Raw genomic sequence first — 18,783 nt, forward strand, 5'->3', positions numbered from 1 at the left:
TTTGTTAAACTTGAGATTTTTTTCCAGTATATTATGTGTACACACACACACACACACACAGAGAGAGACATAGGCTATAGTTTACTGTACATAGACATGATCCTTATTCAAATTTTGTTGTTAATAATTAATTCTATATTTTAATAAATATATTGTTGGATTTAAATGAACTGGGACAAAAAAAAGAATAAAAATTTTTTATTAGGGTACTATTTATTATTGCCATTTAATAAAAAAAAAATATATATATATATATTTTTAATTCTTAGGCAATAGTTGAATGGGACATTTCCATTGTTATATTTTTTTTAGTTTTACAATTTACATTTATATTTTATTGAATTTTTTCCACAGGAAATCTATCAATAACAATAATCCTGTTATAGGGAAAAAATATATACGCAAAACATTTGACACAATGATGACAGTCCAACATTGACAAAATAGGTGTATAACTATTTAGAAATATATTAGGTATAATTTAGATCATAACTAAATGGTTTACATATCTAAAACAGTTGGAAATTTTAAAGAAATTTAAACCCATACGTCCACTGCCCTAACTAGGCATACAACAATGTAAACAATGCCACCGTGATTTGCCCATAACTCTGTAAATACTTAAAATTGGACTTAATCATCATCATTCATGAATGAATTTTAGCTGTTCCAAATTCTAAACAAATCAACTTAAGGCTGCTAAATCAAATTATATTATATGGTAGCACATTCAGTAATGGTCAAATACCGAATCATTGCTTAATGAATCAAAATGATCTTCAAAGTGAACAAGAGCAAACTCACACTGTTAGACTGTAACAGTTAAGTTGACTTATAATAATAAGCACATATTGCACTGCCCAACTTTCATTAAATATTATTAATCAACAGTTGGCATAGCTAAAATCAAATTATTTGGTCATGCTCACAATCAGCATAATTGGTGTAAAAATGGGACTGAATTTGTGTCTTGTAGAAACTATATATATAAAAAAAAAAAAGGTAAGGTAGACAGTTACTAAATGTAGCCCATCTGTTGCTATACACAGTTTGTCAGCACCCCTCGACCATGTCTATCCCTGCAAAGAGACCAGCATCTTCCTGCCAAATCCCTGCCTATAACACTGCTTTCACCTGTCCAAGATGGACATTATAAGGTAAGTCTGCAAAAACTACCAAATATCAGATCAGAAAATATATGCTTTGTACAGGTTTTAAAAATATCTACCAAAAGACTATCTATTGCCTCGCCAAAAAAATTAAATGTTGCACAATAATACAATGTTTGACCACCTTTAGCTTTAATTAGAGCGTACGATGTGGTTCAGCAATCCACTGATGAGACAGCCTGGTCATTCAGGTCACCAGCTGACTTAATTTTACTACCACATAATGTTGCTTAGCCTAGATCTGACCAAGTGAAGCAACACTGCATGCAGAGGTTTGTACAGTGGCCCTTATGCATGATGGGTGCATCACTTCATGCTCTTGCCGTCTCACCCTTATGCACCCATTGCTGTGGAAGAGGGATTTATCAGACCACATGACCATTTTCCATCTTAATGCTCCATAGCAAACTAAAGCAGCTTTTGATCTAATTACATGACAGTGGAACCTTGGACTGTGAGCATAATTCGTCCTGGAAGCGTGCCTGTATATCAAAGCACTCAATTATTACCCTCTCACTCTCACTCACACAAGCGAGTGCACACACACACGCGCACACCAGTTTTCAAACAGACCCAGAGAGAGGAGAGCAGAAGGAAGGGGGCTGATATGTAGGATGATTTTCACACACACACCCAAAATTTTAAAAAACTTTTGCTCATTTTGAGGAACACTCGCAGACCAAGGTACTCACAATCCAAGGTTCCGCTGTAATTTTTAATCTTTTAAGTTGTTTTCTTTGCTTGATACAGGCCAATAATTTTTCCTTTCCTAAAAAAAAAAAAAAAAAAAGTTTTACTTTTTTTGGGGCTTGGCAAAGTGATGACTCTTGGTGAGGTTAAGTATGGTATTACAGTAGCTCTACATAATAGCCAAATGTCACCAAGCTGCTTCCCATAAAGGAGTTGATTTTCTTTACTTCCTGAGGTTAGCTTAAGACCTAACTATTACACTTGAACATAAGCATGGATATATTCCTCTCTTAAAAATCTTAGTTCAACACAGGCCAGGTAGGTAAAATCTCAGTGCTTTTGAATCCACCAGGTACTGCATCCTCACTCACACACAGTAGGAATGCAGGTAGTGATCAAATGTGTAGCCAAAGCTTGAGTTTGTATAACGCAGCACTGACAGCAACGGATTAGTGGGACAGCAATATTCTAGTGACCTAATTTACAAGTATCCATCCATTAAGAAAGACCTGAATATATAACCAGACTGCCAAGGTTTAATTTAATATTGATTTATGTTTAGCTTATTGAACTTGGTAGGTATGCTTGGGCATTGGAACTTATAATTGCTTTTAGCTCTAGCCGCTTAAGTGAGGGTCAGGATATGTAGGCAGAAACAGAAAAGTATGGAATAAAACCTACCAAGGAGGCAAGTGGCTCAAGTGGCAAATTGTCATTGTCGCAAAGCAGCTTTACACAATCAAAAGGAATAATGGAAAATTGTATGAAATGTGAATAGGTATGCATTAAAATGATTAGATAGCCCCTAATGAGCAAGCCGAGAAACCTTGAGGTGAACCAGACTCAACAAGGAACCCATTCTCATTTGGGTGATAACGGATAGCAGGGATTGTTCTGCAGTCATACTGTGTGTGAGGAAGCTGGAAGTTTAATATAACAGTTGATATCTTTAAGTTAATATGAAGTCCAGTTTGTTATTGGAAGCTTAGGTAGACTGTAAAAAATTCCAGTTCTGAACTATTGAGCAACTGCAGTCACAAGTCCCCAGAGGACAGCTGTCAGCATCAGCCGAGGCCAAGACCGTCTTCATGGTAAAGTGGAACCGTCCCACATGCATGAATATATGACATTTATCAGAAAAAAAAAGATTCCACTTCTAATAAAGGACTTCAGCTGTGGTGGGACAGATGATCATATTCCAATGGATTTCAAGGGGCAACTCTCAGTGAGAATGTCCAGGTCATTAAACACTTCCCTGAAGCAAGTATATCTTTAATTTAATCAGATAGCCCATGCTAGAAACAGTGATGGGAACTTATTAGTTCCACTGGAAATCCACAGTAAGCTTTAGGAAGGTGATTGCACAGTCAGCAACAATACAACGGCCCTACTGAAAATGGGATTTGCTTTGCCACTGGCTGACCCCCTACTGAAGACCTGCATCTCATCTGATACTTCATATTCAATTAGAGTAGGTCTACCTTTTAAGTTTCTTTCTGTGCAGGTCATGTGTGTGGTCCAAGTATTTATGATCTGACAGATGAAAGTTAGGATAAAACTCAGGCGAGAACCTCATAATAGCATTGTTATGACATTTACAAGTCAGAAATATAATATTTTATAATAACAGTGTGTTTGTACAGTATGTACTGTATGCGTATTTGACTGATTTGTGTGTAAGTATATTTTTTGTCCAATTTTAGGATGCAGAAGACAAACGATATGGGTAAGGCAAATACATACAGTAGCTATTAACTAATTTTGTTTAGTAACTGCACACCTTTGTTTGTGGCAAATTTGATATCAAATTAGCCTCAAGAATCTTGCCATATACTGTAGATGGTCAGTCAGATAAAGAGAATATTAAATCAGGCATCTAATATAACAGTTTTTTTATTTCTTGGAATTTCTTGCCAGATGTTACAAGGTTAAAACTCATTTTAATAATTAAACTTTTTTTTTAATAAAAAAAAAAATTAATTATAATAATAACCGATTGACTTTCTTTATGGGTTGGTGTCATGACAGAGGAGTCACATGTAAAGCTAAAATTTTTGATGCCATCTAGTGGCTGTTTGGATTTGTTTTTTTTTTTTATTTGATATTTTCCCTTCTCTTTGTATTTTTTAATTGTATGTTGCTAATTTTTATGTCTAAGCTGGTTTGTTGTACTCATTTTCTAACTAGCAAACCAAGGTTTGTGAACACAGTGATAACATAAATCAGGACAGTGAACACTAGCTGTCTAGCACGATAACCAGCATGATAACCTGTGAGTGAAAGTATGACATTAGTAAATGCTCAAAATACCCTGCTAAACTTAGATAAAGATAAAGAAGATAGTCATTTCTTCTTAAATTAACTCCATCATGGTGTTTGTCCATGTACCTGTACATTGGCAAGATGTTGGCACGCATCTGCTTCTAAATGATTTTGTTTTAACTTGGTACTTGCCTTTTGTTCCCAGCATGCACCACAAACAAGTTCCTTTTCTGACTTTTGGCCTTTTTGGACGTTACAGTCATCCACATTACAGGGATGGTGTCACTCTGCCTCGCTGCTCTGCTGAGGATATGGCTCCAGCTAAAAATGTGCCTGGCTTTGTCCCAGCCTTGCCTAACCCCGTTATAGTCTGGCTCTAACTAGAGGCCAAAAAAGCTGCCTCACTTGTCATGAGCCTATGCCAGGACACAGCTGGGCATTCACCAGAGGCCAAAGGGACAGGCTTTCTTGTGCCAAGCACAATCCTGGTCTCAACCTGGCTTCCATTTATTGCTCTATCTACACATCCCTCTGGAAATCATATTATTATAAGATAACATTTTCAATCATAACTCTGTATTTGCTACTTTGAAATAGACAATGCTTCATCTCGAGGTTAATTTAAGGTATCTCATTGTGTGCTTGCATAAGAGTGCCTATGATTAATACAGTCTAACCAGGTGTGATAGACTCACTGTCCAAGTAGCCATATCTATTGCATAGTCTTCGGCTCCAACATTTACAAGCTGGCATCTCCAATTTTGACCAAAAAGTGGTAAGTGCAAAAAATGCCATGCTGTCAATCCTTCTACATTTTTGATGACCAGACTTATGGTTCTTGTCCAACATGTTGCTAAATCACAGTCAAATGAACACTCCTAATCTTAGTTATTTTACACCTGCATTTAACCACATAATCGACAAAACTGCTGTTAATGGATGAAGAATGTTGTTGAATCTTACAATTTACTGATTATTGCATAATTTTTTTACGCACTGTTTTGTTTCTTAGATTATCAATGGTGGATGCAGTCTGGTCCATAAATATTTGGACAGTTATGCATCAACAAAAAAATTTTATTAACTGTTTATGAACTACAGCTGTTTTTACATAGTCCCTCCACATTCACAGACTCAAAAGTTATTCCGCAAACTAAGATAATCATAAATGTTAGGATTATTTTTAATACTAAGATACAAAAACTTCCTCTGAAATCCATGGACATCAACAAACACTGAGTTTCCTCTCTCGAGATGCTTTGCAAGAGCTTTACTTCAGCTGCCTTAGGTTGCTTCTTGTTTGTGGTTCTATCTGCTTTCAGTTTTATCCTCAGTGAGTGAGAATTGCGTATAACATGTTGAATTGGGTTAAGATCATGTGTCTAATTTGGCCCTTTAAGAAAAAATATTTTTTTGTCTTGGGTAAAAGTCACTGTACTTTTTGCCCACTACCCATCTGTACTTAGCTCCACTGGTAGCCATAGATGCATCAGCCATAACACTGCCTCCACCACTCACCTTTCCCACCTCCTAATTTCCAACTCCTCTTGACCCCTTTTGGGAATCCCCCCCCCCAATCAACAGCTTCTGAAGATTGTGGGCACCCTGAAAAAGCCAAACAAGCACAAATTGGTTTAAATCAGAAGGGTTGGTCAAGACTGTTTTTTCACAGTACTGTATATTGTAGTCAAGCGAATCTGCCAGTATGATTAGGTCAAATCCAGTGTTGAATAAGGCATTAGAAATGCATCAAACGTGACTTTACTAAAGTTGATGCAAAACCAGACTGACCAAAACCACTGGATTGTTTAAATCTCTGTGGGACTCCTAAATTACCCTCATTATGGGAATACCCTGAACCCCAAACCACATTTCCTTTTGTGTTCCAGCAACTTTTATGGACAGCCTTAGAATAACCTCCCTGGATAACACCCAGTGTGGGGGGTCAATGAGGTTAGTACACGCAAGTAGATTTGAAAACACACCAGAAAATTCTATAACAGTGAGAAGTTGTCTTTAGAAGGAACAGGGATGAATTTGGCTGCACTTTTTGGCAGCTAGAGCATCTGCTGACCAGGTTTCAGAGTACCAGCTGATCTTCTGTCTACACCTGGAGCAGGGCCTGACAGTGCTTCTTGCTCTCCCTGTAGTTGGTGAAGTAATGTTTTACCTTCAGTTTCCAAGTTTTGGCACCAGCGTGACAAGTTCTAGACTGAATCACAGGAAGCAGACTGTGAGTCTTGGGAGTGGCTTTATTGTCTTTTTATTAAACTTTACTTTTCAGCAAAGATTTGATGCTTACACAAACACCAAAACTCTCTTATAGTTGCTGCTCAGTTGTTTCTTCAAGAGCTTTTGCCTCTGCTCTTTTTATTTCCTTTGTGGCTCATGGCAACACAGAAACATTTTCCCCACTGGTGTCATCATTTTATCACCTACCTCTCCCAGCTCCCCCCTCCCCTCACAGACTGAAGCTCACATGCCCTGCTGCCACAATGGCCTCTTTTTCTTGCATTTGCATCACTTTGGACTGCATATTTTTATAAGAAGTTATACAATGCAGATTAATTTAGCCATAATATTAACACATTAAAATTGATTATTAATTATACCAGTAAGCTGCTAATTGGATCTTTATTACCCAAAGCCAATGCACTACAACTCAGTCAATGCAAAAAGCTCTTGGCCACTGACCTAACCTAAAAACTCCTCACATACCTATCTGATCAAGCACCCATGGGATGCATCAGACAAACAAGTCTGAGCCATGGAGGTCCCTCCCCGCAATCCATAGCATCCAAAGTATCTGCTGCCAACGTAACAGCCACACATAACAGGACAAACCCAGTGGAGTCATGTCCTGAGCGGCGTGAGGGGCCTGAGAGCTGTTCAGGCAGCACAAGGGCAACCTACACAGTACTGGTCATAATGTTTTGCATCGTAATGTTATAACTGATTGGTTTAAGTTGTTTAATTATTTTAAGCCTATGAAAATGAATGCACTTTGTAAAAAAAAAAAAATAGCTGTAGTTCTTAAATGTTTAATGTATTTTTTGCTGAACCCCTTAAATTTCAACTGGAAATGTACATTTAAATCCCATCTTGATTGCTGCATTCAATAAATTTTGGCCTACAGATCCCCCCCCCAAAAAAATGTCTTATTGTCCAGGGTTAAATTCACTCAAATGTTCTACTGTGTTTTTCCAGTCGTGAATTTTCATTACATATGGTGACAACACTGATTAAAAAAACGTATGCCTCTTCTCTAGAATTCTCAGCTGTTTATTGAAAATGATCCCATAGTGAATTTATCATGAATATAATGTAAGACAACTATAGTGCAAGAGCTCAGACTATACAGAATGTGATCTGCATGTCTCCTCACATTTCTAGGGTGGACACAGAAGAGTGGAGCCGGTGGCAGAATGAGTTTCGAGGGCAGATTCGGGCACTACGCCACTGGCTAAAGAGCATGGAGATGAGATTACCGTGTGTGGATACTGCAGTGAGTTCCATCAATTCAAGCAATTTCAGTAGCTTTAGGGTAAAAAAATGTGGATTACCACATCACACTGAGCAAAAAGGAATAAGCTAAACTTACCGTTAAATATAATGTATATATATATATATATATATATATATATATATATATATATATATATATATACAGTATATTTAACGGTACAAAGCATTTATAGGTTGCTAAAATGTCGCTTAGTCCTTGGATGCACCAGAAATTTTCAGTGAGAACACCCCTCACATTTTTGTAAATATTTTATTATATCTTTTCAAGGGAAAACGCTAAAGATGAAACTAATGAAACTCTGATAGAATGTAAAGTAATCAGTGCACAGCTTTTATAATGGTGTAAAGTTGATGTCCCCTCAAAATAACTCAACACACAGCTATTAATGTCTGAACTTTTGGCAACAAAAGTGAATACACCCCTAAATGAAAATGTTCAAACTGTGCCCAGTGTCAATATTTTGTGTGGCCACCATTATTTTCCATAATACTCCAACTCTCTTGGGCATGGAGTTTACTAGAGCTTCACAGGTTGCCACGGGAATCCTCTTCCACTCCTCCTTGATCACGTCACGAAGCTGGTGGATGTTAGACACCTTGCGCTTCTCCACCTTCCGTTTGAGGATTCCCCACAGATGCTCAATAGGGTTTAGGTCTGGAAACATGCTTGGCCAGTCTAGCACCTTTACCCTCAGTTTCTTCAGCAAGGCAGTGGCTGTCTTGGAAGTGTGTTTGGGGTCATTATCATGTTGGAATACTGCTCTACGGCCAAGTTTCTAAAGGCAGGGGATCATGCTCTTCTTCAGTATGGCACAGTACATGTTGGCATTCATGGTTCCCTCAATAAACTGTAGTTCCCGAGTGCCGGCAGCACTCATGCAGCCCCAAACCATGAGACTCCCACCACCATGCTTGACTGTAGGCAAGACACATCTGTCTTTGTACTCCTCACCTGGTCGCCACCACACACGCTTGACACCATCTGAACCAAATAAGTTTATCTTGGTCTCATCAGACCACAGAATGCGTTTCCAGGATTCCATGTCCTTAGTCTGCTTGTCTTCAGCAAACTGTTTGCGGGCTTTCTTGTGCACCATCTTTAGAAGAGGCTTTCTTTTGGCACGACAGCCATGCAGACCAATTGGATGCAGTGTGCGGCATATGGTTTGAGCACTGACTGGCTGGCTCCCTATCCCTTCAACCTCTGCAGCAATGCTGGCAGCACTCGCACGTCTATTTTCAAAAGCCAACCTCTGGACATGACGCTGAACACGTGCACTACTATGGCGAGGCCTGTTCTGAGTGGAACCTGTCCATTTAAACCGCTGTATGGTCTTAGCCACCGTGTTGCAGCTCAGTTTCAGGGTGTTAGCAATCTTCTTATACCCTAGGCCATCTTTGTGTAGAGCAATAATTCTTTCTTTCAGATCCTCAGAGAATTCTTTGCCATGAGGCGCCATGTTAAACGTCTAGTGACCAGTATGAGAGTGATAGCGATAACACAAATTTAACACACCTGCTCCCCAAGGACACCTGAGACCTTGTAACACTAACAAGTGACATGACAACGGGAAGGGAAAAGAGCTGATTTGGCACAATTTGGGCATTTTCATTTAGGGGTGTACTCACATTTGTTGCCAGCAGTTCAGACATTAATAGCTGTGTGTTGAGTTATTTTGAGGGGACATCAACTTTACACCATTATACAAGCTGTACACTGATTACTTTACATTCTATCAGAATTTCATATCTTTAGAGTTGTCCCCTGAAAAGATATAATAAAATATTTACAAAAATGTGAGGGGTGTACTCACTTTTGTGAGATTCTGTATATATATATATATCGGCTGGCAACCATCATGCTTTGCGGGAGGGGTTGCTATGTGTTCACCATGTTGGGAAAGGGTGTTTGGGTTAGTGGTTTCGGCCCTGTTTGTGTGTGGAGTGTGTGTGACCTGTTGAATGTGCTCCTGTTTATGCTTAGGCTGAATTGGATGTAGGTTCTCGTGTGAATGTGCTGCTCATGCTATACATGCTGTGTACAAAATAAAGTACTCCCAGCCATTGCATTGGGCAGCAATTAAGCTCGTCTCTCCAACGTCCTTTCCGGCGGTAAAACGCTACATTGGTGTCAGAAGTGGGATGGAGAATAACGAGTTGGAGCGCACTAAGGAGGACCTACGGAAATTCCAAGCAGGCCGCCGAGTAGCGGAGAGACTGCTGGGTAAGAGAAAGCTCTTACTTGATGGAGCTAGCGCGAGCACACCAAGGAGACCAAAGAGAAGTAGCAAGATGAAGATCCCGGCACTGCGATCTGCAGCTACGCCTTCCTTCCTACAATGGCGCCGTTGAACCCCACGCATTCCTCGCCCAAGTAGAGCTAGCCGCCGACTTCGAGGGCCTGTCCCGATGAGTGAAAGGACTGGGCAAAGCTGCGGGAGTCGCTCCACTTCCGGTTCGGCGCGAGTGACCGTAAGGAGGCAGGGTGCGAGGAGGTGGCGGTCCGCGAGCAGCACGCTTCTGAGCCACTGGGGGCGTTCGCAACCGATTTAAAATGTCTCGCGCCGGGGCTATCTGGAGTTCGAGCATGACAAGCGGGAAGGGCTAGCTCGTCGCGCATTTGTCCGGGGACTCTGACTGCCGCGGCTCCGCGAGCACATCAGGTTAGCAGCACCAGCTTTCCTTTCTGAGGCGCAGCTCAGTGGCGCTCGGTAGGTGAACCTAGCCGGGGACAGTCGCGGCTACGCAACGAGAAAGTCTTAGAGGTTTTGCGGCGGTGCCAAGGCACGGGACCTCGGGACTACCGCTGCAACGTCCTCAGGCCTGAGGGACAGTGTACTCCAGCAGCCACTAAACTAGCGCCGGGGGGCGCTAAGGGGAAGCCGCCTCCCGCAACCGTCCTTGTACCCCCAACTGTTAGATTTAATTTCCGTTCGGGACGTTTGAGAAGCTGCGCTGGGAATTTTGTCAACTGTGTGCTGGACGGCGTCTTGCTGCAGGCGCTCGTGGACACCGGCTCCACTGTTTCGCTGCTGCGCACTGGATTACTTGGACAAAGCTAGCGCGTCTGCAGACTGCCTGATCCCACCTTCAACATTCGCACCGTTACAGGGGGCTACATGAAGGTACGGGCGTGTCGCACGGTGCAAGTCCACATGGCACGTGGTCGGTACTGCGAACGAGTGGAGCGCCGTGGCGACGTAGAACCCTCGACTCCAAACATTCTCCCCGTGCAGTCCTCCAGGCTCTCCGGCGGCAATCAGCCGTCCGAGCCAGCGTGCAGCCGAGTTACTGCATCACACAGAGCGTCACCCGTAGTCGCTTCGCCGGTGTCACAGCTGGACCGTGATCTGCTCATCGCCAAGCAGGAAAAGGGCCCCACCCAGGGGCACCCCTGGAGCGTATGGGCGTGGACACTCACAACCGGGACGAGATTTTGCTACTAGAGAACAGGTATGGGTTTGTCCTCCAAAAGGAAGAGGGGCTCTCGGCCAAGCTTATGTCCCACTGGGTGGGCCCCTGTATGGTAATTGCTCGGCTCTCCGATGTCATCTACCGAGTTCAGTTGGCAGGGCGGGCACGCCGGCAAATCATTGAACTCTGTGGAGGCCTCAGGACAATGTTTGCGCTCATCCCTCCTCCGCCAAAGGACTCTGGCGTTCTCAACGCCAGCGCCAGCCGCCTTCACGCGTCCGAGACGGAGTTCGTCATGGTGACCAGGGACGGTCACTGCTCGGGTGGGGGCAGTGTGGCGTAGGCGGGGCTTCGGCTGGCGACCATAATGCTTCCGGGAGGAGTTGCTATGTGTTCACCATGTTGCGGAAGGGTGTTTGGGTTAGTAGCTTTGGCCCTGTTTGTGTGTGGAGTGTGGGTGACCTGTTGAATGTGCTCCTGTTCATGCTTAGGCTGAATTGGATGTAGGTTCTCGTGTGAATGTGCTGCTCATGCTATACATGCTGTGTACAAAATAAAGTACTCCCAGCCATTGCATTGGGCAGCAAGTAAGCTCACTCGTCTCTCCAACATCCTTTCCAGCGGTAAAACGCTACAATACATATACATATATATATATATATATACACATACATACACATATATATATATATATATATATATATATATATTCACATATATATATATTCACACATATATATATATATATATATATTCACACATATATATATATATATATATATATGCACACATATATATATATATATAAATATAAAACCTATACAGTATATACTAATAAATCACTGGTATTAACCAACGTACCTCTAAATTTCCTACCATAGCAACATGGAAAGACCCACAAACAACAATAGCAAAAAAAGACAAAATTAAAACTATAAAATAAACAAAGTGACTAGGATCTTATTGCTTCTACTTCTAAATGACCCAATTGCACAGGGGTTAGCTTTTTAATTTAACAGAAAATGCAATATGTGCATGTTTTTTTGGTGTTGTTTTTTGTGCATCTGTGTGTGTGTGTGTGTGTGTTTGCATGTGTGTGTGTGTGTGTGCGTGTGTGTGTGTGTGTGTGTGTCTGTTTTCATGTGTGTCTGAGTGTGTGGGGCATCTTCAGTGCCAGTAAATGACATTACAACCTCAAATATCTGGCATCAGAGAAAAACAGAGAAGGGTTCAGTTATTCTGAGGAAAGGACATATCCAGGGATGTTCTTTTGTACTGTGAGTTGATGGGGAGAGTGGGGGGCATTGAAGGCCTCTTCACACATGAAAGAGCACACAGAAAGCATATTAGATTCAGATGGGCGAATGAGGAGTAAGAGAAAATAAAATCTTATATTCGAAACCTTCTGATCTGTTTACAGAAACCCTGGTGTAACAACTTGTCAACTGTTAATGGTTAGTACTTATCTATGGTCTTATTTCAGTGTGTCAGGGAAAGTACCATGGGGACACTAGACTATACAGGTCACAGCTCACATTCAGCTTTACATGACTATAATCCATGTATGATTACATAATGTGTATTTATGTTCTGATTTTCTGTTTCACATTGCCTACAACAGTAAAGCAGAGATCATTGTCATGATGTAAGAGACATTAAAGTTGCACAAATTATGCATTTGTTGCTTGTTCTTTGATACAATCACACTGGTATTATCTAGAGCAGGAGGAAGCAAACAAGCTCAACATGAATTTTCTGCCACTGTAAGATTTTACAACTTTCGTTTTTCCCCACAATTTTCCAAAATTCCAGATTTGCACTGATTATAACATTAAAACTAACCGCTGTGTATGCCTTGTGCTGCCAAAACAGCATGGACTCAACAAGACCTCTGAAGGCGTGAGGTGGTATCTGGCACCAAGGCAAACTGGGAGGTGGATCAGACTTGTTTGTCCACCACTTTCTTTTAGCTGCATTGAGATCTGGGGACTTTGGAGGCCAAGTTAACGCCATGAACTTTGTGTCATGTTCCTCAAACCATTCCTGTTTAAGTTGGTGATATGTATTAAAGTATACATCCACATGAATGCCAGAATCAAAGGTTATGCAGCAGAACATTGTCCAGAGCGTTACACAGCCTCCTCTTGCCATAGTATACTGTTTGAGAAGTACTTCGGTATGATGGGAGATAACTTTGACCAGCTGCGCAGCCAAGTAGATCCTCTTGTCGCAAAAGCCAAGACCACCTGGGTCAGAAACTGTGAGGTTATTGGCAAATGTGTTGTTTAACGCTAAATGTTATTTATGTAATGTGGCTTGTCTGGACGTGAGTCCCAGTAACATATCAATGTCTTGAATAAATGCACTTGGATGTGTATGTTATCTCATTTTAGTTTACTTTTATTTTTTAGTTGGAGCATATGTTGTGTTTGAAGCACAGGGTTAGTATATCTTTGGCAATTTTCAGGGCCCAATTAAACTTATCTTTATTATATGATTATTTTAAGGTCTCAATAACCTAAAATGTTATTACTACAGTAGGGAGAAATAAATCTGGAATCATATGTTCAAAAAGCAGGTGATCAGATATTGGTCAAGTGTCCACCAAGTTTTATCCATATAGTGTAATTATCAGCCCTGCAGTTCATGCTTCATCTTTATTCCTCTATGACCTGCCATGTCCTGATCTTTTGCCTTTGTCATAGCCCATGTCTGCTTGAACACGTTGGTGGCCTATAATTTTGTTCAGTTTTGTTTAAAAAACAGACTACTCAAAAGCTAGTAATTTTAGGCCCATGCAATAATGCGATAACACATTAAATGACATAAAATCACTTTCTTTAACATAGAAAATACTTACTTATACATTTTATAATGCTTTCTTTTATATATCCCCAGTGCAGGGGCTTCTTTTCTCTTCCCTTTTTGCCTTCCTGCTGATATTGAATAGTTGGATAAATGGTGTGTGGTAGTCTTTTTTTTTTTTTCACGATGCTCTATAAAGCAAAGTCTGCATCTGAAATTAGCACTGCATTTATAACATGCAAACAGACTCAGAAGGGTCCGGGGAAAGGGTTGAAAGCAAGAGCCTCTTCCTGAATATCTATAAACAGCTTATATCATTGAGCAAATACAGTATGAACCAAAATGACTTGCATAGTGTCATTCACAAGAAAGGACATCATAACAAAAACATGGAAATAAAAGATATCAAATGGTAACATAAGGCACTGATTAGCTGTTGTTGTTTGGCACATAAAGCTTTTGTAGTAACTCTGCCCTACCCTTGTAAAAACCACAGACATAATTAGCATCTGACAGCAGGGCTCCCTTTGTAGAAAAGTTCCATGCTTATCAAATGTTTCTGATCAAGTTGTTCTGCACTGCAGGTTCTCAGACCACAAAAGCACATCATTACTAACCATTCTGCAGTGTTGCTTATTTAACTTATTTTCAAATGTCAATTATTTTAGTCGACCGCTTTAGGAGAAAACCGCTGTATTTTCAGCAACTTATTCGGGAACACCTGCCCGGGCAGATCAAGATGTAATTTAGCTTGACAGAAATGTTCTACATGAGAATAAGCTATGCATAGCTGGTGAATAGAGAAAACTGAAGGCATTTGAAGTTGTTCAGCCTTTATTTCCCCCTCAGTGACTCAGCTTCTAGTATCCCAGACATCCCAGCAGGGAAGACCCCATCCATACACAGACTCTCTTCTGGGAAGTGAACTCCAGGGTGATAAATTACTGTGTTTGTTAAATGGTGCTTTAGTTTTGACCCGCGACTCAAAAGAGATCCTTTTGTATATATTCATTTATCACTTAGTACAGGCCTCACGTGAGACGCATGGAAAGAGCAGTGTCTGCTCAAGTGCTAATCATGGTGTACTGGAGGGTCCATTGAAGTCTTATTGAATTTAAAGGCAGAGGAGAGAGTAAAACGTTGGGGGCGGGGAACGAGTCAGTACGATTAATCCACTTTGGTGCTTTCAGGTCTTCGGACACATGGGGGTTTTGATCAAATTTGGTCTCATCTGCAACCCATTTGGTATCTCACAGATTTGCTTCAACAATCTGCCTTATGAACATACTGAGGCAATTTGTTTTACAAGTGAACTAACAACACATAAGATGGACCACATAAGGAATTAACATGATTTTGCTTCTGAAAATTGTAATTCATTTAAACAAACTGTTATTTAATATAGTAAATGTCATATGGTTGGTGTTTACTATACATTTCTATAACTAATCGAGTAGTATATACAGTATAATTAGGAAGAAAACAAGCTTTTACTTATACTTTCTTTTTTCCCTATTGCATGGCAGGAGGATCAGGTTAACTGAGAGGGATAAAAGCTTTGGTCTTAGACTGTGGACAGAGGCAGACTTTGTCAGAGGAAACAATATAATTAGCTCATTGAGAAGATGACTGTGTAGAGATCAAGGATCAGGTGTCTTACAGAGTGCAATTTCTGGCAAGAACAGAGTGAGACCATACCAAACTACTGATAGTCACAAACACCAAACTGCAAGCTCGTACATTGCTTCAAAGCAATGCACTACTCCATTTATTAACATTTTATTAAAATCACTTGTCTATTTGGATTAAAGGGGAAAAGTAAAAATACACAATATCAAATGTATTAAAATAATGATAATCATTTTAGTTAACAGCTTATTCGTGTGATTGTATATAGTAACTATAGCAGTTATTTGGCAACCTTAACAACTAAACATGCACTGTTTAATTTTTATTTATTTATTGTTTTTTATTTTTTTTATTTTTTTTATTTAGGGTTGTAAGGTTAAGTAGTTTGCCATTGCAGGATTTTGCCATTGAATTTTCTTTCCCAGGACAGACTTAACAACAGACTCTTGTTACTTTTTACTTTTTCATTGTTGCTTCCTTTTGTCTCTTTTATATCCTCTAGTGTCTAAGTTGGGGGATGGGTCAGAGTTAATAATTTAAGTGCTTAGACTAGTGGTTGGAGAGTTTCCTCATACATAGATCCCATTGGAATTACAATGACAGATTTATGCGAAGAGGACGTATGTACTCTGTCTAGCTTACTTGTCTCTTTCTCATCTCTGCCCATTTTTTTTCTCAGCTGCTCTGCTTGAACCCATGCTTCACCCCAGGTCTTTTTTAACAGGGGTGGTCCCTTCAGTTGCACCACAAAGTGTAACCGCATTATATTGTTTTTTTCGAAGGATGTATTAGAGCCTCAAGCTCAAGGTTGAGAGCGTCTTTCACATTGTCTCTCAAAAGCTCTTTCATGTCCTCACTCTCACATAGCCTAGCCATTGTATGATAAATTATTGTCCCCTGGAGATGTGTCATCTTTTTGCTTTCAAAGGGTCACACCCAAATATCTAAGCTATTAGAATAAAGTAGGAAATGCAGTCGAGAACAGTAAGTTCACATCTACTGTATACAAGGATCTCCTTCAAGATGTATGATAAAGCAGGGATTATTTGTTAGGTTTGCAAAAAAAAAAAAAAAAAAACATGTAAGGTTAATTGTCACCAGATTTTCTGTGGATCTTTGTGTTTGGCTTAACTAAGCTGATTTTGTAAGCCTCAAATGGCAATTAACTATGAGCCCCATCTGCCTGAGTTGTGTGAACAATGTGCTGTAGATAATTGGTAGCGTGCTGGAGCAATGAGATGAGAGTGTATATGAGAACAGAAAGCATTAGTGTGTGTTCAGCACCTGTGTTCCTTCTCTCTAGGGTTATATCACACCTGCTTATACACCTGTCCACTCCCAGTTCTGTTCCTTCCTCCACCTCATTCCCTATCCCTCCATCTCGCACCCTACCCACAGGGCTAAGGACTAATGTGAGATCTGACACCTTGCTGGAGTACTGATAATAGTCCCTCCTCCCAAAGGACCCAAAACACAAAGATCTATTTACATCTGCATTTTCTTTCCTGAAAGAGTGCTTTATTTTTATAAATGATCAGGTCCTGGTATATATAAAAAGCTTGTTTATTGTGATTGCTGAGTAGAAATTTGACACTAGAGAACATGCACTTAAGCCTTTACAAAAACTTTTAATTTCTCTGTAGCATTATGATTGTTGTTTTACAGGTTGCAGACAGGAAGCAAGTTGAAAAGTAATCAGAGATGTTTTGCCGTAATTAGCCCTCTTTGTAGCTTTGGTGGAGGTAATCTGCAGGACATGAATAGAGATGGGGGTTGTGTGTGGTGCTGGATGAGTGGGGGTCCCTCCTATTGTAGCCTGTCCTGTTCAGGCTTGCACTTGCTGCATGAGGGAGGGCGAGAGAATGAGAGAGTGGGCGAGATAGGCGCGGGAGGCAGCTGTCACTTAACATGTGAATGTTAGGGGGCAGCCTGGGGTCTTTATAGAACATTTTTTCCTCCTTTTTTTCTCCACAAGCAGCATGGAGTTTTGGGAGGCAAAAGAGGATCTGGGGGAGGGGCTTGCCAATGGAGGGAAAGAAGGAGCCACGGAGATGAGAGAGTGCTCCGCTGTCCAACTGTCTGTCACAGGAGAAAACAGAGCCTGAGAGTTCACACAAAACACTGCTGGCTTATGGACCAAGCTCTACACAGATCTGTAAATGGAACCTTGCTTTATTTCTGACTTGGAGACAAGTGGAGTGCAGCAGAAATACTGGGTTCCAGTGGGTACACATCCCATCAGTTGCCTCAACAAGGAAGGAATTTGTCTATCGAAGAGGGTGCAACAAAGAGGACAGAGAGTGTCGATGGGAGGGGGAGGCTGAAGCCAGGGAAGGACATTGTTCGCCTGTGACTGTGGGCAACGGAAAAGCATGACCTACTGTGTGTGTTTGTGTTTAAAAGTGTGTTTGGAAGAGTGAGGGAGTGTACACAAGAGCACAATATGTGTATGCTTATGTATGAGTCTGCCAGTGAAAAGCAGATCTTTTAAAGGATGCTGAAGATTTTTGTTGTCTGGTTTGAATGCAGAAGAACCAATGGAATTGTTTCATTAGCTGTGTGGCCAGGGGTAAGTATGAATCAGTGTCCTTAACGGTTAGAAACCGCCAAATCTTAAAGACTGGGTTGGGCTTTTCCAAAACTTCCCCACTACACTGCCTCAGCAGGGAAAGGTGCACAGCGTCTGTGATGCAATGTGGACGGCTCTTGTTTGACTGAAGGGGATTTTGGTACGAATTCCTTATGAGTAGCTTGGAGGAATTTAATTCTCATTAGTTTTCTCTCTGTAAAACATGCCTTTGTGCTTTGCCCCATTGCTGTTTTTGTGAGTATACTTTAATTTTTGACACAATGTGATTTTGATTTGATTTAGAACATTTTTATAGATCAGGGGTTACTATTAATTTTAGATAAATTTAGACTTCTATGTATTATCTATTCACCAAAACATTTTAATAAAAAATTTGAGACACAGAATTATAGTGGGCTACAGAAACAAACAAACTAATAAATACATAAAAACGCTGGTTCAGTCATTGGCATTATCTGTTGGCTGTCAGTCAAGATGAGATCACATCCTGAACAATACCGTCAAGGGTTTTTATGTGTCCCATGGGGAAACCTACATCTATCCATTTTAATTAGAGAAACCACTGTCTTTATTACCACTTGATGCCTCCCAGACTAGAATATAGAACTTTAATTTAGTGCTATTATCAAATGCAAATAGAGACACATGCTCTACATGTGCAGGCACTCTCACTGCCCTGTAATCTCTAACACCAGCTGC

General features: G+C 40.6%; 1 protein-coding gene across 1 annotated transcript in view; it reads left to right on the plus strand.

The window, feature by feature from the left end:
• Nucleotides 1–18,783, plus strand: part of macf1b (microtubule actin crosslinking factor 1b) — a 41,808-nt gene that overhangs the window by 1,115 nt on the left and 21,910 nt on the right. The window contains exon 2 of the mRNA XM_053494503.1: nt 7,515–7,626. Coding sequence (XP_053350478.1) covers nt 7,515–7,626 — 112 coding nt within the window. The remainder of the gene's footprint in view (nt 1–7,514; nt 7,627–18,783) is intronic.

The sequence above is a fragment of the Clarias gariepinus genome, chromosome 4, assembly GCF_024256425.1.
Source record: "Clarias gariepinus isolate MV-2021 ecotype Netherlands chromosome 4, CGAR_prim_01v2, whole genome shotgun sequence".
Lineage (NCBI taxonomy): Eukaryota > Metazoa > Chordata > Actinopteri > Siluriformes > Clariidae > Clarias > Clarias gariepinus.